The sequence below is a fragment of the Cervus elaphus genome, chromosome 23, assembly GCF_910594005.1.
Source record: "Cervus elaphus chromosome 23, mCerEla1.1, whole genome shotgun sequence".
NCBI lineage: Eukaryota > Metazoa > Chordata > Mammalia > Artiodactyla > Cervidae > Cervus > Cervus elaphus.
The window spans coordinates 20,670,423-20,692,878 of NC_057837.1; the positions used below are offsets into that span (position 1 = coordinate 20,670,423).

Consider the following 22,456-nt stretch of genomic DNA (forward strand, 5'->3'; position numbering starts at 1 on the left):
ACCAACTCCCAGAGTTTACTCAAACTCATGTCCATCAAGTCGGTGATGCCATCCAGCCATCTCATCCTCTGTCGTTCCCTTTTCCTCCTGCCCCCAATCCTGCCCCGCCAGCCTCAGGGTCTTTTCCAACGAGTCAACTCTTCGCATGAGGTGGCCAAAGTATTGGAGTTTCAGCTTCAGCATCAGTCCTTCCAATGAACAGTCAGGACTGATCTCCTTTAGGATGGACTGGTTGGATCTCCTTGCAGTCCAAGGGACTCTCAAGAGTCTTCTCCAACACCACAGTTCAAAAGCATCAATTCTTCGGCACTCAGCTTTCTTCACAGTCCAACTCTCACATCTATACATGACCACTGGAAAAACCAAAGCCTTGACTAGACAGACCTTTGTTGGCAAAGTAGTGTCTCTGCTTTTTAATATGCTGTCCAGGTTGGTCATAACTTTCCTTCCAAGGAGTAAACGTCTTTTAATTTTATGGCTCCAATCACCATCTACAGTGATTTTGGAGCCCCCAGAAATAAAGTCTGACACTCTTTCCCATCTATTTGCCATGAAGTGATGGGACCAGATGCCATGATCTTAGTTTTCTGAATGTTGAGCTTTAAGCCAACTTTTTCACTCTCCTCTTTCACTTTCATCAAGAGGCTTTTTAGTTCCTGTTCACTTTCTGTGATAAGGGTGGTGTCATCTGCATATCTGAGGTTATTGATGGTAAGCCCTCCTAAATTACATTCAATAAGGAATTACTTACTGACCTATCTGCCAGGACCTTGCTAGTAACTCATGATACAATAGTGAGAAAGTCACAGTCCAGCACTAGTCTTATAGACTCGTGAAAGAATCACTGAAGTAAACGTCAGTGACCACACCAGACCCAGAAATATTTAAGATTAGTGAGAGCAGAAGACTATGAGAGACAACCCAGGAACAAAACTTAATTCAGCCTGAGAAAATAAGTCAAGATAGTTCAAAGATATTTTTCAAAATTGGAAAACTAAAGACTAATTAGTATGCATCTGGTGGTTGGGATAGGAAGGAGATCTCAAATCTGGAGTCTTGAAATGCATGTTCAGAAAACTGCCAGGGTCATGGTTAAGCAAAATTGTGATGGAGAACACAGAGGAGGATTCAATCAGCAGGGAACTGCAGCAGGTAAACTGCTAGGGCATATGGCACTTACAGTTATTTCAGATGGAAATAAGTAGGAGTGGCTCATGCTTTGAAAATGATCACTCTGTCTGAAGAATGGAAAATGAGTTGTGGATAGGAGACATCTGGTTCAGGGTGTTGCTGAAATAAGAACTGATGGAGTCTTCACTTGACATATATGGAATTCAATTCATGAGATTTGATGATTGAGGGATAGGCAGTGAGTGTAGTCCTGGACCAACATATCAGTTCCTGGCTTGGCAAGATGGTGCTGTTCACTGAAATATAGAATATGGGAGTAAAGGCTCATTGGGTGGGTGGGGGAAAGGAAGATGAGGTTAGTTTTTGACGCAAGTAGAGAAGTCACATTGTCTGTCTATGTGCTGTGTGTATGTGTATATATACTCAGGAAGAAGACTTAAAATACAGGTTTGAGTAGCATGTCATATTGTGGGCTTCCCTCACAGCTCAGTTGGTAAAGAATCCACCTGCAATGCAGGAGACCCCGGTTCGATTCCTGGGTCGGGAAGATCTGCTGGAGAATGGATAGGCTACCCACTCCAGTATTCTTGGACTTCCCTTGTGGCTTAGCTGGTAAAAAATCCGCCCGCTATGTGGGAGACCTGGGCATGATCCCTGGGTTGGGAAGATCTCCTGGAGAAGGAAAAGGCAACCCACTGTAGCATTCTGGCCTGGAGAATTCCATGGATACAGTCCATGGGGTTGCAAAGAGTCGGACAGGACTGAGTGACTTTCACTTTCACTTTCAGCATGTCGTATCAGGGCTTCAGATATGGACTTGGGAGACAACAATGTATAGATGATACTTGAAATTATCAGCATGAAGAGAAAGCCTGGAAAATATAATCTGAGCAGAGAGGTGGGGAGAATAAATATTTCTGAAATAGAACAAAGCACAGAGTGAGGAAATGCTAAATTGTGTGAAGTGTTTAATAATAGGACAAAATTATGAATTTTTCTCCTAGAATCTGGAATAATCACACTGTAGAACTTTATATGTTTATTGGGCCTTTTTTCTTTGAATATGTGAAAAAATCTTGCTTTCCTTGTATCCTCTTTAAAAGCATAGGTACGTTGTTGGTTCCTGGTCTGTGATTCTTCTCACCCTACATTCTTCAGTCACTTCATATAGTCTTTGTGTTTTCATCTCTTGAAGTTATATTGCAGAAACTAAAAGTAGTTCAAAAGAACTTTAATATGCTGTTAATAAATCAAATATAAAAGACTATTTTGAATAATCAACTTCATATGATTTCTATTTTTCAGCTTCACAGAATTATTATTTATAACATGAAGTTCAAGTGTTCTGAACTTGAGTATACTGCTCCTTGTGACTATCACCTTGAAATTGTACGTTTCACTTGTAAAAAGCAAATTAAGATGAATTAACAGGAAAATCCACATACTACAGAAGAAAGACCACTGCACTCAGCAGCAGGATATTTGAGTTCCAGTTTCTAACACCAGATTACTGTATTTCCTCATACATATACCTTAACTTTCTTGAGTCCAAATAACGTGATTTGGAAAATAATGGTCTCCAATGTCCCTTTGGTTTTAAAAATCCTGTGTTTTCAGTTTATCTCAACAAACAGTGCAAAGTTTCCATTCAGTGATAAAGGACAAGAATTTCATTCTCATGAAATAGTTCTAATAATTGGCCCTGAAATATTTGAATAAGTTTTCATGACAATGTTCTGAATTGCATGAACATGATTAAGCATAGGAATTCATATAGAGCATTTTTATGTTGCTTTTTACTTTGCTGTGGTTTTCCTCCCATTTATGTGCCTGCTCTTTTTTTAAAAGAATTTTTTTTCTTTCAAGATATAACATGATTATAAGAGCTTAAACTGTTTGAACATGGTATAACTAGGGCAATAAACATACATGCTTAGTTAGATATAGAAATGATGCAATTGTTTAGTTAAATATTTTCTAAAGACACTCCTCTGAAAGAGTAAATGAGCTGTCTGGGACTCATTTGTTAAGAGTTGTGGATAGTTACCAATAGTTTCCAGTCATAAGAGGTAAACCTGGAAATTAAAGAACAGAGAAAAGAAAAAGGATGTTTCCAATTATGGACTCACCTGTTACAGCTGCCTGATCTCTAAGAAACATGTCAAGTGATGTTCCTCTGCCAGAATGTTAGCTTTTCCAAAGAATGAAGCTTTGTGTGTCCTTTGGATCTCCTGTGTTTTCATCTCCGCACTGGTTCAGCAAGGAACCGGAACCTTTCAGTGTGACAATGGGGTCTCCTTGCCTCTTGACAATGTGTGTGACTTCACAGATCAGTGTGGTGACATGAGCGATGAACAGCAATGTAAGTTTCCTTTCTCTCCTTCCTCTAAGTCCTGTCCACCTTTAATCCAGGGGCTGCTGAGTTGCCTGAGGAAGCTCAGCTAGATGCCTGATTCTGTACAGAGTTCATTTATATGACTTCAGTGTCGATCAGAAACTGAAAGACTCTTTTTCAGACATAAAGAGCAGACTTATGGGCACAGGGTGGGGACGGTGAGGGTGGGATGAATTCATAGAGTAGCATTGAAGCATCATCAGTTCAGTCGCTCTGTCTTGTCCGACTCTTTGTGACCCCATGGACTGCAGCATGCCAGGCTTCCCTGTCCATCACCAACTCCCGGAGCTTACTCAAACTCATGTCCATCGAGTTGGTGATGTAAAATAGATAGCCAGTGGAATGTGCTGTATGATAACAGGAAACTCAAATCTGGTGGTCTGACAGTCTAGAGGGGCGGGGTAGGATGGTGGGAGTAGGAGGGGGTTTCAAGAAGTAGGGCGAATACATGTACCTATAGTTGATTCGTGTTGATATGTGGCAGAAAGCAACACAATATTACAAAGCAATTATCCTCCAGTTAAAAATAAATAAACTTAAACAGATCCACAAATAAAAATAACGCTACTTAAATGTTATCAAATTGCTAAGATTCTACTTGATGGGATGTATTTTGAATCAATTTTTACTGAGTATAAAGAGGGAGTGAAATGCAAAAAGGTAAGTTTAATGTTGTTATCCATGAAACAAGATTTTTAAAAAACTTAGTCACGCAGTTTTAAAATGCTGTGATGGAAATTATGAGCTTAAGTTGGAATATAGTATGGGAATATTTAATATGAATTTAAGGTTGAGTGAGGAGGTTTTGTTTTTGCTTATATGATATTCCCACCAAGTGAGTTGGTACCTGTTGTACACAGAGCATAACTGATGAATATCCTTTGATTCTAAGGCAGAGGAAAGAGGGGAAGCTTTAGAGAGTTCAGGGCCTTGATTTGGATCCTGGGTCAACTATCTACTAATCGTGTGATCTTGAACCTCCAATTTGTTATAAGAAATTATAAAATGAAATAAACTGATCTTCCTGGCGGGAAAATGCTCCTGGTATAACATTAATAAAAAGTTCACTTAGGAAGATACTGGTAAAGGCATGTATGTTTCTGTAGTTTCCATTACAGTATCACATCCTGAAAATAGACTGCATTTCCTTAGTGGAACGAGTGCCATTCCTACAAGCAGTCACCTTTTATAAACAACATTTTCATACAATTAAATGGGTCCATTATTGGTTTGTAGTAACCCTCAGATACCTGGAGGCACTAACTCTAGTATTTTAGAACAGTTTACTCAAACATACTTTCTGTTTTGTGTTCAGATACGATCTTAATTAGGGCTTACAAAATTCTTCATTTTCTTCTCCTACATAAAGCTCTACATATTTGCTTTGCTTTGTTGGAATTTGTAAATTCAGTTGTTACTACAAAAAACAAAAGTGGTTACTGAAAATCTTGTCTTTAGAAGGTGAGGGATTTTTCTCCTACAGTTTGTGATTACAATCAGGCTGTTAGGAGCTATTAAACACAAAGTGCAATGAAAGAGAGGGATTCATTTATATTTGTCCAGTTTACCCAGAGAGGCCACCTGTGGACGCACTGCCCTTTCTTTGGCTGGTCCGGCAGAAGCCATTTTATTCTTTGAGCAGCAAAGGAAAACCACTTGGCTGGTTTGACCTGAAGTGCAAAGTCCCTTCCATTAATAATCCCTCTGAAGCTTCCTTTAGCACGATTGCTCTGATAACATGAGTGGTTCTGCTTTGAGGAAAAGGTTAATGCGAAAGAAGGGGAGAGTTGCTGAGCAGGAAAGATCTGGCTGCATGAAAGACTCTAATAACCCCAGCCTGAGAGAAGCATGAAGGAACAGATCTGTCGAGTAAACAGATTTCATTTTAAATGTTACCCTGGGGAAGTCACCTCTTGGCTTTTTCGCTTTTCATTTTCATTTCTGAGAAGTTCCACTTTGGTATTTTATTTAAAATGGGATAACCGTAGATAGAATTGACAATCACTTTAAAGCATGAGTTTCTTTTGTATGCCACACTAGAGGGAAAATATTGTGGAGGAATCATGATAGCAAAGCAGTTTTTCTCTTGAAAATTTGCAAAGCTAAACTTACAGATGAGGTTTTTTTTTTCTAAAGCTAACTTTATTATGATGTTTAAGCAATCACATTTTTGGGGAAAAAAGCAGTCTATGACCCTCTTTAAAATCCAAATAATGTGAGCTCTAGAGAATGGATTAATATAATTTTTTAAGTGAAATTGGCACAGTTAAAATTCAGATGCAACTAATTCTATTAATAATTTTTTGAAAATTTTCTTATTTTACATGATGGTCCTATTTTCAGAATATTTGGATGTATTATTTTAACTCAGTATTTTTTTAAGATAGTAAATTTAGAAAGACTAAATCTTCAGAATGAAATATGTATACATGATATTTAGCAAATAAATTTTGAGCAAGAAAAATAATTTTTGGATGTAACAATTATATGTTTTTAATGTTGACAAGAACTTCCCTTTACTAGAATTTATTAATATCCTGAGCCTGGGAAATAAATCTTGTGGTACTGCTCTAGGTATTTTTTTTTTAGTTATGTTTCTCATGTCACATTGTCTGCCTCATGCAGTACCCCATTGCCTGGTCTTCTTCATTCTATTACGTTTCTATTAGTTTAATTAAACTAAGCAATAGTTTCTTTTTTAGCAATCATGCAAAATTATTTGATGTCCAAAGGCTTTATTGTTATATTTTTACTCAGCTATAAAACAGTAATGTTACTTATGTTGCTATCATTCAGATAACAAATCAACCATAAGATAATTTATATATTTATTGTATTGATATACTATTGATATACTCGTATCTATTGATACAATGTTGAGGTATATCCCATGCAGTGGGTCTCTACTACTGGAATACTACCAGAAAATATTCTTAGATAATTACTTGAGCATACCTGAAGTAGTTTTAACATTAACTGTTACATACATTTATGTTTAGAGCTAAATTTACCATTGACTCAAAGTGGAAAAATATATTCAGTTATATAATTTCTCTCCTACATACATGTCTTGCTTAAGAATACTTCCATTTGGTCTCTTTTGTTTATTTTGATATGATGAAATGTATCATAAAGTTTTAAAGTATTACCTAACTTCTTTTGAAAACTTTTTGGATTTAGGAATTTTTCAAAAGGTATTCACTTCACATAAATCTTTGTATGTGAAATGTGTGAAAATTACCTTAGAGGTACATTCTGAAAATCTGAGAGGTGATAGTGTTTAGCCAGGTGATATTAAGTACAAACATTTTTTCTTCAGTAGGATGACATAAGTGTCAACTACTTTTAAAAGTAATTGTAATTGTAGAAGTTCATTGAAGTATATGAAGATAAACATTAATAGAGTGAAATGTGAGTTTTCATGTGCAGTATTTATCTTACTACTACGTTGAATGCAAAATGAAGTTTTCTCTACGCAAGAGTGATAACTTTCTATTAAAGGTCCCATATTCACCATTACAGACAGCGGTGAAAAGTAATAAGATCTTTTGGCCAAACTGCTGCTCTGAAGTAGAGAATTGTTTGTAAGCAGCTGTATAACCTTTATAATACTCACGTAATACTACTGCAGGCTGGAGTAAAAGCCACACATAGTCAGTATTTCTGTAGAAATCACCAGACAATTAGACACAGAGAATTCCTTTGAATTTTGCTAATCTTGAAACAGTATTACAGTTAAAATAATGATTTGGAAATCTTTTTTTATGTGTCACTGATGATATCTGTGTCAAATTCTTGCCAAAGATGTGCTTAATGGCTTGAGATTAAAGGCAACTATATGACAAGATTCCAACCTAAGTAATATTAGATAATTCTGGTGTGAGCTATGAAGCTTCTTATTCCATTTGCTATCGTATACCTTTCTGAATTAGGATTTTTCCTATTTTTGTCTCATTGAAACTATTAAAATTAATTCAGTGTGAAGTATAAACATTTCCCTGATAAAAATTAATTAATGGTTTCAAATTGCCCAGCCAAATAATAGCACTCTTTCATGGAAGTTTACTTTTGAGAATAATTAAAATTTACTTTTATTTAATTGGAATATTTTGAATGTATTTTTATCTTTTGCAGGTACTGGCCATTAATTTTTAAATTAAATGAAAGTAAGGGAGATAATTCTTTGTGAAAATTTTTTATATGCTTTCTACATGAGGGAAATCATCCTCTAAACAGTAAAATGTATGTAAAATTTTGTGACTGAGTAATATATAGCTTTCCTCAAAAAGGAATGAGATAAAAACACTTAATCTTGGACTAGAAGGAAATTAACCTTAACACACTAATGGCTATATATGAAAAATCCACAGCTAACATTATACTCAATGGTGACAGGCTGAAAGCTTTTTCTTTAAGATCTGGAACAAGATAAGATGCCCTCTTTAATCACTTCTGTCAGCATAGTACTAGAAGTCCTAGTCAGAGCAATTAGACAATAAAAAGAAATTAAAGCCATTAAAACTGGATATGAACACAAAAAATTATCTCTGTTCACAGAAAATGTGATCTTAAATGTAGAAAATCCTAAAAAGTCTATGAAAAAAATGTTAGAACAAAGAAACAAATGAAGCAAAGGTGCAAGATTCAAAATCAACATACAAACATTAGCTGCATTTCTGTACTCAATGAACCATCTAAAAAGGAAATTAAGAAAAAATTCCATTCATAATAGTGTAAAACAAAATAAAATACCTAGGAATAAACATAACCAAGGATATGAAAACTAAAAATTGTTGGCTGGAAGAAATTAAAGAAGACCCAAATAAATGCAAAGACATATATTCAGGGATTGGAAGAATTAATAGTATTTAGATGTCAGTAGTACCCAAGTATCCTCCAGAAGATGAATGAATAAATGAGATGTGGTAGATACATACAATGGAATATTGTTCAGATTTAAAAAGGGAGGACATTCTGACATATGCTACAACATGGATGGACTTTGAGGACAATTATATTAAGTGAATTAAACCAATTACAAAAAGACAAATATTTTATTCCACTTTTATGAGGTACCTAGAGTAGTAAAGTTTATAGACAGAAAGTAGAATGGTGGTTTTGAGGGGCTGAGGGGAGGGAGGATGAAAAGTTTTACTTGGGGGAAATGAAACAGTTGTGAACTTGGATGGTGATGATGGTTGCATATTAGTGTGAATGTATTTGTTACCACAGAGCTATACGCTTAAAATGATGCATTTTGTATATGTCTTGGCACAATTTTCTAAGAAAAGCAGAATTTATTATTAAGGAAAGACTACAACTCTGCCTCATAGAACTTTCAAGAGGGAAAAAATGTGCATTATTAATATAGGTCCAGGCAAAACTGTGAAATAAAGGCCTTCTACCTCTCCGTTTTAGAATTTTCCTAATTCTTATATTTTCTCTGTCTTCTAAGTACTTCATTATTGTGATGACCTACTCATACTAAGGTAATCCTGAATTCTGCATCAAATTCTTCACCATTACCACTATTAAATTTTTTTCTATTCCTTTCCATTTTCTCAGAAGCATGCCCTATGTTAACTATCACTTGAGGATATTTTTTTAACTATTTTCCCAATTACGGTGTTAATGATCACATCTTTGAATGGCTCTGCAGTAAAATTTTAATGAGAGAATATGGCATGGTGGAAGCCAATTCAGAAGATAATTGGGTCTTCCAAGCAACCTCAAAGCACAACATAGAGACAAGTCTCTTTTTGACAGTAGTACACTTGACCTGTGGTATCACAAAATTAAAAACAAAATGAGGAGTTTCTCAAGTTCAGAAAGCTCAGGAACGTGATTCTCTGGATAAGTTCCTGCATCCATTCCTTCTTGTTCCATATCCAGTCCAACCGCAGCATTGCTGTAATAGCAGATAAATCTCCACACAGATTTTACTATGGCAAGTACTGTCAGATTTGAATGTAGATGGGTGGCATATGAGATTATAAAAGGCAAATCAACCACAATTCAAGAAAAAATTGTTCAATTGGCTTAAAATATCCAGTTCTCTATTGGGAGAAAAATGAGTACTTAGAAAATTTTCTGATGGATTTTTTGAATAACCCAGCAGTTATGAGAAGTTCATGATTGCTTCTTTTTAATAAGAATGAGTTGAAAAATGTATACTCATTAGATTCATGCTGTAACGAAAAGAACCCCTGTTGAGACTATTCAGAAATAAAAATGTTTTATTTAGCTACTTTGTAGCTCTAACACTTCAGAATACATCATCATTATCCTTGTTTATTAAAGAGAACAAAAGCATTGAAAACAAACATCAACTAAGTAATTTTAACGCAAGGTAATTTCTTGGTATTTAAAAACTGACATCTATTTGAGAATGTGAGTATATTTCATACACATAATTGTTGAAATACAGTGATAAAAATACTTTTGTGAATATTTTGTAATCAGAAATGGATCATTGGAAACATTACTGGGTGCTGAAAGAGACTTAAACAGATACATATTTATGCAGGCTATTGCATAGCTATTTGAATGACACACATTTATATACAAATAGCATATAATTTAGTTTATTTTCTGTTCAACTAGATTCTCGGATCAGTAGGAGTCCATGAGGTAATAACTCAGATATTTCAGCAATTCTCAACATTTCAAAGGCCTTAAGGCAACTGTAAATTTAATCATAGTATGATTCACAGACTAATCACGTTTTTTAGTTTTTAAGTAGAAGGACATTGCTTCTACCTGGAAATATTGGCTTCCCCAGGCTGAGTAGAAACTCTGACTGACAGACCTTTAAATCTAGGTCTTTGGTAAAAATGGGTTAGTGGATTAACAATGAGACCTTAGAGTTTTAAGAATTCAGGTTTTGGAGTCAAAAAGGACCTGGGTTCCACTCTTGGCCCCAGCATTCACTTGCTGCCTGCTTTGTAAGATTGTTGTAAAGAGTAAACTGCTGGATGTAGAAAGCCTATCACTGACTTTCCTCAGTAAATTGTACCTGGAAGATTCCCGTTAATATTACAGAATACAGCTGCTTTGTAAAATCTTTCCATTAGGAATCTAGGACTAAAATTAATAAAATAGACCATTGGTAGTAAAGCAGGTTTAGCTAATGCTGTTTAAAAGTGTCATTTCCAAATTGGCTCTTAGTACTCAAATGGATGATCTCAAGAACATGCACCAGATGTATTACTAAGTAATATTTTGTCCAAAATATGATTAAATAAAAATTAGGTTTTTGTGACTGGGTTGCCAAGCACTGTCTTATCTATTAATCAGAATAAGCACTGTGGCTAATGCAACCAGTCGGGACAAGAACAAACTTGTCAAAGGAAAAGCACCATTACTAAGAGCTACAACCCAGGGATGGTATATTTGTGGTTGAATTAATCTCTTTTTTAGAGAATGACATTTGCAGATGTTGGATAATGGAATAAAGCTCACTCTGGACGATTATCATGAGCAACCAGGTGTCCAAATCCTTTTCTTTCTCCCAAATCTGTTGGATCACTTGTACCCAGAGAAAATGAGAAAAAAAAAAAAAGCTAGAAAATACCTTTTGTGTGTGTGATTAAAATACATTCTATCATTAGATCTTCATAGAAATCATTCATGGGAGGAAAGGACAGGATGTCACTATTTTAGTTCCATAGGCGAAAAAAGGGGCTTGGTGTGGTTAAGTGGTTTAGCTAGGCCCTCAGTTAGTAAGAGACAAAATCAGGCTTAGGTCCTCAGTCTTATGACCTCACCTGCGGCATTCTGTCTGTATGATCACACTGGTTTTTACATGTGGGGATATATTTGAATGTCATGTGCAGAAAACCTTTGCATCGATAAAGTAGACTGAAATTGTGAAAAACTATCACAATTTGTTAATCTCTATTTGTTAATAGATAGCATTTTGTTAATCTCTATTTGTCATTTGTTCCTAAGCTTTCTTTTTTCACGTATCGTATTATTTCTTAAGAAGACACATGGGGTTTTGGAAACTAATTTCTTTTCTCTCTTGTTAGGCTCGGATTATGAAAGATGTGATTTTGAGGATGGGCTCTGTAGTATGATACGAGATCAGAGTCTGCAACTTGGCTGGACAAGGAGAAATGGGCTGATCGGCCAGTCACCTCCATTTTATGATCACAATGGTGATATGTCTGGTAAATGCTTTGAACTTTATTATTCATTTTGTCAAATGGTTGGTTAGGACAGTAGAATCTTGGCTGATATTGAGAGATTATGATTATAATGTCTAATTTGATATCTTATTTAACCATATTCAAGATATTTGTGATTCTAAAGTGTCATATTATTGTTGTTATCTGGTTGTTAAGTCATATCTGACTGTGCAACCTCATGGACTGTAGCCTATCAGGCTCCTTTATCCATGGGATTCTCCAGGCAAGAATACTGGAGTGGGTTGCCATTTCCTTCTGCAGGGGATCTTCCCGACCCAGGGATCAAACCCATGTCTCCTGCCTTGCAGGTGGATTCTTTACCACTGAGCCACTCAGTACTTAAAATGTCATATTAGATACTTATAATTGGGTTCCTGAGATCCCAAAGGACTATCTAGATAATTGGGATTGTCTAGCTATTTTGACTCTATCTGAAAACTGTGAAATTTAAATGTGACAATCCTACATAAATTAATTTGTCAAATATCTTTGCTTTTGACTTGGTTGATTGTAGTAATGCTCATTTTCTTTGGCTGCCTAGAAAGCACTGATGGGTTGACCACTGGCCTTTGAATTGGCTCTGGACCCAGACATTTATTTGTTTTATTTTTTCGCTAATGAACTTCACTCATTCGCCATTTTATACCAGGCAATTAAGATATTTAGTGGCAAGAAATTGACCCTGTGTCTGCCTTCATCAGATGGCCTTATACGTGATATGGAAAGAGGTAATCTTTTGCCTGGCATAACTAATTGAAGGCTGGTGGCTTTTTAAAGTTTGTATTTCTCTCAAATAAATGTAATTAAATGTTATATATGAATGTTTCCCTAAAGATAACTTTTTCTTTTTGGCTGCACCATGCAACTTGTGGGATCTTAGTTCCCCAAACAGGGATCGAACCTGGGTCCATGGCAATGAATGCCCAAGTCTCAACCACTGGACCACTGAGAATTACCTGCTTAGAGATAATTTAGAGCAATTGCATATTAATTGTTTGGAAATGTTTACATAAATATTATACATGTAGATGTAATCCCAGCATTGTCACTTACTAACTATATAATCTTGAGCAATATACTTCGTTAAGACTTGGTTTATTTGTGTCCTCTTTGATTTCTTTCACCAGTGTTTTATAGTTTTCTATATGTAGGTCTTTTGTTTCTTTAGCTAGATATATTCCTAAGTATTTTATTTTTTTCGTTGCAATGGTGAATGGAATTGTTTCCTTAATTTCTCTTTCTGTTTTCTCATTGTTAGTGTATAGGAATGGAAGGCATTTCTGTGTGTTAATTTTATATCCTGCAACTTTTCTATATTCATTGATTAGCTCTAGTAATTTTCTGGTGCATTCTTTAGGGTTTTCTATGTAGAGGATCATGTCATCTGCAAACAGTGAGAGTTTTACTTCTTCTTTTCCAATCTGGATTCCTTTTACTTCCTTTTCTGCTCTGATTGCTGTGGCCAAAACTTCCAAAACTATGTTGAATAGTAGTGGTGAGAGTGGGCACCCTTGGCTTGTTCCTGACTTTAGGGGAAATGCTTTCAATTTTTCACCATTGAGGATAATGTTTGCTGAGGGTTTGTCATATATAGCTTTTATTATGTTGAGGTATGTTCCTTCTATTCCTGCTTTCTGGAGGGTTTTTTATCATAAATGGATGTTGAAATTTGTCAAAGACTTTCTCTGCATCTATTGAGATAATCATATGGTTTTTATTTTTCAATTTGTTAATGTGGTGTATTACATTGATTGATTTGCAAATATTGAAGAATCCTTGCATCCCTGGGATAAAGGCCACTTGGTCATGATGTATGATCTTTTTAATATGTTGTTGGATTCTGTTTGCTAGAATTTTGTTAAGGATTTTTGCATCTATGTTCATCAGTGATATTGGCCTGTAGTTTTCTTTTTTTGTGGCATCTTTGTCTGGTTTTGGTATTAGGGTGATGGTGGCCTCATAGAATGAGTTTGGAAGTTTACCTTCCTCTGCAATTTTCTGAAAGAGTTTCAGTAGGATAGCTGTTAGTTCTTCTCTAAATTTTTGGTAGAATTCAACTGTGATGCCGTCTGGTCCTGGGCTTTTGTTTGTTGGAAGATTTCTGATTACAGTTTCAATTTCCATGCTTGTGATAGGTCTGTTAAGATTTTCTATTTCTTTCTGGTTCAGTTTTGAAAAGTTGTACTTTTCTAAGAATTTGTCCATTTCTTCCAAGTCTCTACTAGAAAGCCACAGTTATCAAGACAGTATGGTACTGGCACAAAGACAGAAATATAGATCAGTGGAACAAAATAGAAAGCCCAGAGATAAATCCATGCACCTATGGACACCTTATCTTTGACAAAGGAGGCAAGAATATACAATGGAGAAAAGACAATCTCTTTAACAAGTGGTGCTGGGAAAACTGGTCAACCACTTGTAAAAGAATGAAACTCGAACACTTTCTAACACCATACACAAAAATACACTAAAAATGGATTAAAGATCTAAACGTAAGGCCAGAAACTATAAAACTCCTGGAGGAAAACATAGGCAAAACACTCTCTGACATAAACCACAGCAGGACCCTCTATGACCCACCTCCCAGAAAATTGGAAATAAAAGCAAAAATAAACAAATGGGACCTACTTAAACTTAAAAGCTTTTGCACAACAAAGGAAACTATAAGCAAGGTGAAAAGACAGCCTTCAGAATGGGAGAAAATAATAGCAAAAGAAGCAACTGACAAAGAATTAATCTCAAAAATATACAACGAACTCCTGCAGCTCAATTCCAGAAAAATAAATGACCCAATCAAAAAGTGGGCCAAAGAACTAAACAGACATTTCTCCAAGAAGACATACAGATGGCTAACAAACTCATGAAGAGATGCTCAACATCACTCATTATCAGGGAAATGCAAATCAAAACCACAATGAGGTACCATTTCACACCAGTCAGAGTGGCTGCTATCCAAAAGTCTAGAGGCAATAAATGCTGGAGAGGGTGTGGAGAAAAGGGAACCCTCTTACACTGTTGGTGGGAATGCAAACTAGTACAGCTGCTATGGAGAACAGTGTGGAGATTTCTTAAAAAACTGGAAATAGAACTGCCATATGACCCAGCAATCCCACTCCTGGGCATACACACCAAGGAAACCAAACTGAAAGAGACATGTGTACCCCAGTGTTCATTGCGGCACTGTTTATAATAGCCAGGACATGGAAGCAACCTAGATGTCCATCAGCAGATGAATGGATAAGAAAGCTGTGGTACCTATACACAATGAAATATTACTCAGCCATTAAAAAGAATACATTTGAATCAGTTCTAATGAGGTGGATGAAACTGGAGCCTGTTATACCGAGTGAAGCAAGTCAGAAAGAAAAACACCAATACAGTATACTAATGCATATATATGGAATTTAGAAAGATGGTAATGATAACCTTGTATGTGAGACAGCAAAAGAGACACAGATGTGTAGAACAGTCTTTTGGACTCTGCGGGAGAGGACGAGGGCGGGATGATATGGGAAAATGGCATTGAAATATGTAAATTATCATATGTAAAATGAATCGCCAGTTCAGGTTTGATGCATGAGACAGGGTGCTCAGGGCTGGTGCACTGGGATGACCCAGAGGGATGGGATGGGGAGGGAGGTGGGAGTGGGGGTTCAGGATGGGGAACACATGTAAATCCATGGAGGAATCAAGTCAATGTATGGCAAAACCAATACAATACTGTAAAGTAAAATAGTAAATAAATTAAAAAAAATACTTGGTTTACTCAATTCTAAAATCTATCTTGAATCAGATTTAATAGCTAAATAAGATATGTTGAGTAGAACTTGTCATAAACTATCTGATACAAAGTTGATATTTAGTATATTCTTGAATAATTTTGGTGTTCCTAATTTTAACTCTTATGTAAGTAAAATGTTTACCTTCCTTGACTTTGATGACAAAAATAAGTTTTAAAAAAGAATTTTTTTTTTCTTTTTTTTTTAAATTTTTTTATTAGTTGGAGGCTAATTACTTCACAACATTTCAGTGGGTTTTGTCATACATTGATATGAATCAGCCATAGATTTACACTTATTCCCCATCCCGATCCCCCCTCCCACCTCCCTCTCCACCCGATTCCTCTGGGTCTTCCCAGTGCACCAGGCCCGAGCACTTGTCTCATGCATCCCACCTGGGCTGGTGATCTGTTTCACCATAGATAGTATACATGCTGTTCTTTTGAAACATCCCACCCTCACCTTCTCCCACAGAGTTCAAAAGTCTGTTCTGTATTTCTGTGTCTCTTTTTCTGTTTTGCATATAGGGTTATCGTTACCATCTTTCTAAATTCCATATATATGTGTTAGTATGCTGTAATGTTCTTTATCTTTCTGGCTTACTTCACTCTGTATAAGGGGCTCCAGTTTCATCCATCTCATTAGGACTGGTTCAAATGAATTCTTTTTGACGGCTGAGTAAAATTCCATGGTGTATATGTACCACAGCTTCCTTATCCATTCATCTGCTGATGGGCATCTAGGTTGCTTCCATGTCCTGGCTATTATAAACAGTGCTGCGATGAACATTGGGGTGCACGTGTCTCTTTCAGATCTGGTTTCCTCAGTGTGTATGCCCAGAAGTGGTATTGCTGGGTCATATGGCAGTTCTATTTCCAGTTTTTTAAGGAATCTCCACACTGTTTTCCATAGTGGCTGTACTAGTTTGCATTCCCACCAACAGTGTAAGAGGGTTCCCTTTTCTCCACAGCCTCTCCAGCATTTATTGCTTGTAGACTTTTGGATAGCAGCCATCCTGACTGGTGTGTAATGGTACCTCATTGTGGTTTTGATTTGCATTTCTCTAATAATGAGTGATGTTGAGCACCTTTTCATGTGTTTGTTAGCCATCTGTATGTCTTCTTTGGAGAAATGTCTGTTTAGTTCTCAAAATGGATTAAAGATCTAAATGTAAGACCAGAAACTATAAAACTCCTAGAGGAGAACATAGGCAAAACACTCTCCGACATAAATCACAGCAAGATCCTCTATGACCCACCTCCCAGAATATTGGAAATAAAAGCAAAACTAAACAAATGGGATCTAATGAAACTTAAAAGCTTTTGCACTACAAAAGAAACTATAAGTAAGGTGAAAAGACAGCCGTCAGATTGGGAGAAAATAATAGCAAATGAAGAAACAGACAAAGGATTAATCTCAAAAATATACAAGCAACTCCTGCAGCTCAATTCCAGAAAAATAAATGACCCAATCAAAAAGTAAAAAAGAATTTTTAACCATTGTTAGGAAAAAGCCAACTTTTTCACCACACCACCCTCACCAACCCCCAAAAAAGACCAGTTCACAAACTGGACCAGTGATTCGCGGTAATACATAAAAGTTTTATTGTGAATTCAGTTGAACTAAATGCTGGGCTGGAGGGAGCACAACCTGGAATCAAGATTGCTGGGAGAAATATCAATAACCTCAGATATGCAGGTGATACCACCCTTATGGCAGAAAGTGAAGAACTAAAGAGCCTCTTGATGAAAGTGAAAGAGGAGAGTGAAAAAGTTGGCTTAAAGCTCAACATTCAGAAAACTAAGATCATGGCATCACTCCATGGTCCCATCTGTTCATGGAAAATGGATGGGGAAAGAGTGGAAACAGTGGCTGACTTCTGGGCTGCAAAATCACTGCAGATGGTGACTGCAGCCATGAAATTAAAAGACACTTACTCCTTGAAAGTAAAGTTATGACCAACCTAGACAGCATATTAAAAAGCAGAGACATTACTTTGCCAACAAAGGTCTGTCTAGTCAAGTCTATGGTTTTTCCAGTGGTCATGTATGGATGTGAGAGTTGGACTATAAAGAGAGCTGAGCACCAAAGAATTGATGCTTTTGAACTGTGGTGTTGGAGAAGACTCTTGAGAGTCCCTTGGACTGCAAGGAGATCCAACCAGTCCATCCTAAAGGAGGTCAGTCCTGAGTGTTCATTGGAAGGACTAATGTTGAAGCTGCAACTCCGATACTTTGGCCACCTGAAGTGAAGAGCTGAGTCATTTGAAAAGACCCTGATGCTGAGAAAGATTGAGGGCAGGAGGAGAAGGGGCCGACAGAGGATGAGATGGTTGGATGGCATCACCAACTCAATGGACATGGGTTTGGGTGGACTCTGGGAGTTGGTGATGGACAGGGAATCCTGGCGTGCTGCAGTTCATGTGGTCACAAACAGTTGGACACGACTGAGTGACTGAACTGAACTGAGATGGTGACACTGACTCTGGTTCCCAATGTAATACCATTTCCCTTTTAGAACCTCCCCACTGTTTCTTCCTTGTACTTGTAAGATTTTTCACAGTATACTTTTACTTACCATCATCTCCATCATGGGCAGAAGACTTGATACTCTCATTTATGTCATATGTAGCTCTTAGTCTATTCTTGCTTGCCTCTTCATCTGGAAGTTAGACAACATCAGAATCTCTACCTCTTTTCTGTTCTCTTTTTCATCCCTCTTTTTTCCCTTCCTTCTGTCTATTTTCTCATTTTGCCATGCTAATTTTTTGATAGCCTAGTCAAGAGATAAAGTGGGATCATTTATATGATAATTGAGATGTTATACAGGGAGACACTCTTTTATCTGTATCACTTGGTTTGACCTCAGATCTCTGGAGTCAAACTCTTTGGGTTTGAACCCTGGCCCTGCTAACCTGCTTACTATGTTGTTTCAGTTTCCTCATCTGTAACATGGAAATAATAATATAAGCCAAAAAGGGAAAAGGAGGTAAAAATATTGATTAGCATAGTAATGAAAGGCTAGTGATTTTAATAATAGTGATGTTCTCATAACTACGATTAAATTTTAAAATATGAGTATTTCCCTAGAGATAATTTTAAATAGGCAACTGTTTTGCCTTCAGATATAAAGTGTTGATAATGTTTATGGAAAACTAACTATGCTGAAATCTTGTCTTAATTCAAAAATCCTTATTTCATGAGTTTTAATAAAATTTTTGACTAACTTACACTTGAAATAATTTGCCAGTGCTCCGGAATAAGCTTCATCATGTAATCAATGCCTTGAGAAGTTTCCTGAGCTAAGTTTGAAAATCTGTTAGAACATTAAAAGCATCACTGTGCTGATGTTTGAAGTCTACTAAAGCTTGAAGCAGAGTAATTAAGATGTAGTACTGATTTTTAAAAGTATACAACATTGCAATTTGATAAAATAATATTATTACAAAAATTCAAAAACATCCTTGCAATTACAGTAACACTTTTTTAAAAGGATGGGCTATAACAATTTTTCTTGTAAGAGTATAAAATTTTTTCTTATAATTCATAAATGAGTTTTTCTTCTAATTCTTATAAATTATTCTATATAAATATAGAATAATTATAGAGTTCAACTGATTGTAAAGGTGATACATGAAGTTTTTAAAATGTACAATTATCTGTAAACTTAAACTGTATAGGCTTATCAAAGATAAAAAAATTATGAAAAGTTAATATTTCCTTTTATACCACAGATTATTTTCCTTATTTGGATGTTTAAAATTAGGTTTAAATGGAATTATGAGAACTTTTGTTATTTTAACCAATTGTTAAGCTGGGTCTAAAGTCCATATACTGTATTATGAAACACACTATTAAACAGCATCCAGTCTTTTCATTTTGTCCTAGGAAAGTGTGATCTTAGTCTACAACTGAAATTCCTTTGCTGTTCTCCACAGACACACCCGCAGGATCCATTTCTAGAGCATTTCTTTGGTCATCTGGGATTGTTGGGCAGTTTAGTCAGTCTGTTGTTGGCCCCAGATGTTATATACTGTTCCAGGCAACTATAAAGTTAAAATATTTGCCAGTTGTTGTTTTCAACACATGCCTACTATGAGGAATCTATTTGCATTGGGCAATTTTAGACAGCCTTATAAGTGATGGCTTTCAGGAAACATGTATGCTCAGTCACAGCCAACTCTTTGCTAGCCCATGAACTGTATAGCCTGCCAGGCTCCTCTGTCCATGGGATTCTCCAGGCAAGAATACTGGAGTGGACTGCCATTTCCTTCTCCATCAGGAAACACCACTGAGGTCAAATAATGATAATTATTTGGTAATGAGGCTTGAAAGAGTTTTAGCTTCATTCTGCTCATTCCTATAGTTGCCATTCTGCACCAGGAATGTAGGCTGCCATTTTTTATAGTTGCTATGGGGCTTGAGAGTGGGCAATGGGAATAGGGCAAATTAAAAAAAAAAAAGCCTAAAATTTATTGAAATTCATTTTTTTTTAAACTGAGATTCAGTTATCTATTGAATAAAAGTTCTCCAGTTCTCTTAACTTTATTATGGTCATTTTGCCAATATTTTCATTGCTTTTATGGAGGAAAAAATTTTCAGAAATCTTTGCATTGGCAATTTTGTTAATATCATCCTCATATTTTTGTATGTTTTATGATTTCCTAAAGTGATTCACCTACCCCTGTATCACTGAAGCAGACTTAAATTGACATGGCAGCATTTATTTACACACTGCTAGCAACTATAAGGGATTACTGTTTGAGAGTATCCTTTGACACAGTTTTAGCAAATATTATGTGGCTATGTTGACTTGTGAATTTAATGAACAGGAATGAGCCAAAACTTGACTCAATAGAAATGGAATTTAATAAGTAGAAATTATCATCTTGAAGGACTTTGTATGCAAGACTGCTATTTTACCTCTGTTATCTGAACTGAGCCATATTTCTGTCACAGATGAACCTACTTTTTCTTTTCCAAAGTTTTAATATTCTAACCTTTGCCTCATGCCTTGGAGCTTGTCACAATGATCCATTCCTACAGCCTGATTTTTTTTGGATAGAATCTCACTGTTAAAATAGTCAAGTTTTTGAGTTCCTTTAAATGCATTGGTTACTATGCAGCACGCAATTGGATTTATATTTATTCTGCTTGTATTCATTACTATTAATCACTTAGAACTTGGAAAATGGAGGAAAGGCAAGACCGCCTATCAGTCATTGAAGAAAGTGAGACCCAGAATTCTGTCTTATCTTTTCTGAGGATCAAGGTTGGTGGAATTCACAGCCAAAATTATTGAATTTAGCCTTCAAAAACTTGATTCATGGTTTTTATTGCTTTCATATTTTATATACTTTTTTGTCATCAATCTTAAGTTTATGTTGGAGTTTTACTCCTACACTTACCCAGCAACTGGGAAGAAAAACCCCTTTAATGTAAACATTTGAGATTATAAATGAAATCATGTCATCTTGTTTTATAATTTCAATAATCCTTATTTTATAATTTTAATAATTCTTATTTTATAATTCTAATAGTTAACAACTTCATCAAAGGGCTATTTTAAATGTTTTAAAGATGTGCTATGCAGTTGCTTTTATGGATGCAAGCATAAAATGGAAATTTATGAATCAGATGAATCAATTCAGTTCAGTTGCTAAGTTGTATCCAACTCTTCGCGACCCCATGCACTGCAGTATGCCCAGCTTCCCTGTCCATCGCCAACTCCCAGAGCTTGTTCAGATTCATGTCCATCGAGTTGGTGATGAAGAATAAACTGAAACAAATATGGTAGAGATAAATACATGACATGCGATGATGACAATGATGTGTGTATATGTGATATGATACTACTAGTCTCCCTCAAGGACTAAGAATGGTGTGTGGATAGAACATTGAGAACCTTTTTTAAAAATCACCTTCCTAAGTCCCTTCTTGATGGTGAGAGCCAGTGGCAATAAAGGGTTTCAGATGAGGGAATGGACTTGTGGAAAAACTTTTGCTGCCAGGGATCTGCTTCTGTCTTTTTTAATCATAAACATGATAACTAAGACCCCAGGGAAAGCAAGAGAACTTTCTGTACTTTGATATTCTCCAAGGAATATCTCCAGCTATGAATTAAAGAAATTCTATGCTGATAGGGAACAATGTAAAATTGAGCATGCAAGAAGAGTGGATATATGCATAACTGATTTACTTTGCCTTTGGACACCTGAAACTAACACAGCATTGTGAATCAACTATACTCCAATAAAAATGTTTTAAAAATTGTGTCTTAAAAAAATACTTGTTATTGTCACTAAATTAGAATTAAAAGTTAAAAAGGTATGGCTATGTTGGGTGTAGTTTGAACACTTTTTTACCCCATGAAAAGAAAGCTTATTACTAGAACAAATGCCAAAGGATCTTAAGTTGTTTCTGAATTTAAACTTTACTTTTTATGATAAGCCGAAGATTACCATTTAATTTTGGACACAATACAGAATAATTCAGTGTCATAAAATGTACTAAATGACAGTTCTTATTTATAACATACCTAACTTAAATATTTATGTAATTTATTATTCTATTGAAAATGCTGTTCTATTACATAATGGCTTAAATTTATCCATCTGATTTTTAAGACCAAGCTTTGAAAACTAAATATGGTTAAGTAATTTACTTGACAAATGAAAGTAACTTTTTCTGTACGTATCACAAATGCTTTTTAGTAGCTGAATGTTTGTAAACAATAATTATGGGCCCATTGAATAGTGTTACCATTTGTATTGCAAACAATTTTATTTACACCTCAAACAATATATCCATGTGACTCATTATGCTCATTTGATTTTTCACTTGCTTAACATTTGCTTTCCCTACTGAATATGAAGCAGAAGCAAGCTAACAATTGTCCACTTGTATCACCATGATGCCAACTCTTCATCTAAATTATGTTTATGAAATTATTCCAGGTAGTAC

The 22,456-nt window shown here is 35.7% G+C and overlaps 1 protein-coding gene across 1 annotated transcript in view; it reads left to right on the forward strand.

Moving 5' to 3' along the window:
- The first annotated feature begins 3,315 nt into the window (after positions 1–3,315).
- Positions 3,316–22,456, forward strand: part of MALRD1 (MAM and LDL receptor class A domain containing 1) — a 515,151-nt gene continuing 496,010 nt past the window's right edge. Inside the window, exons 1-2 of the mRNA XM_043884605.1 lie at positions 3,316–3,493; positions 11,557–11,697. Of these exons, the coding sequence (XP_043740540.1) occupies positions 3,316–3,493; positions 11,557–11,697 (319 nt within the window). The remainder of the gene's footprint in view (positions 3,494–11,556; positions 11,698–22,456) is intronic.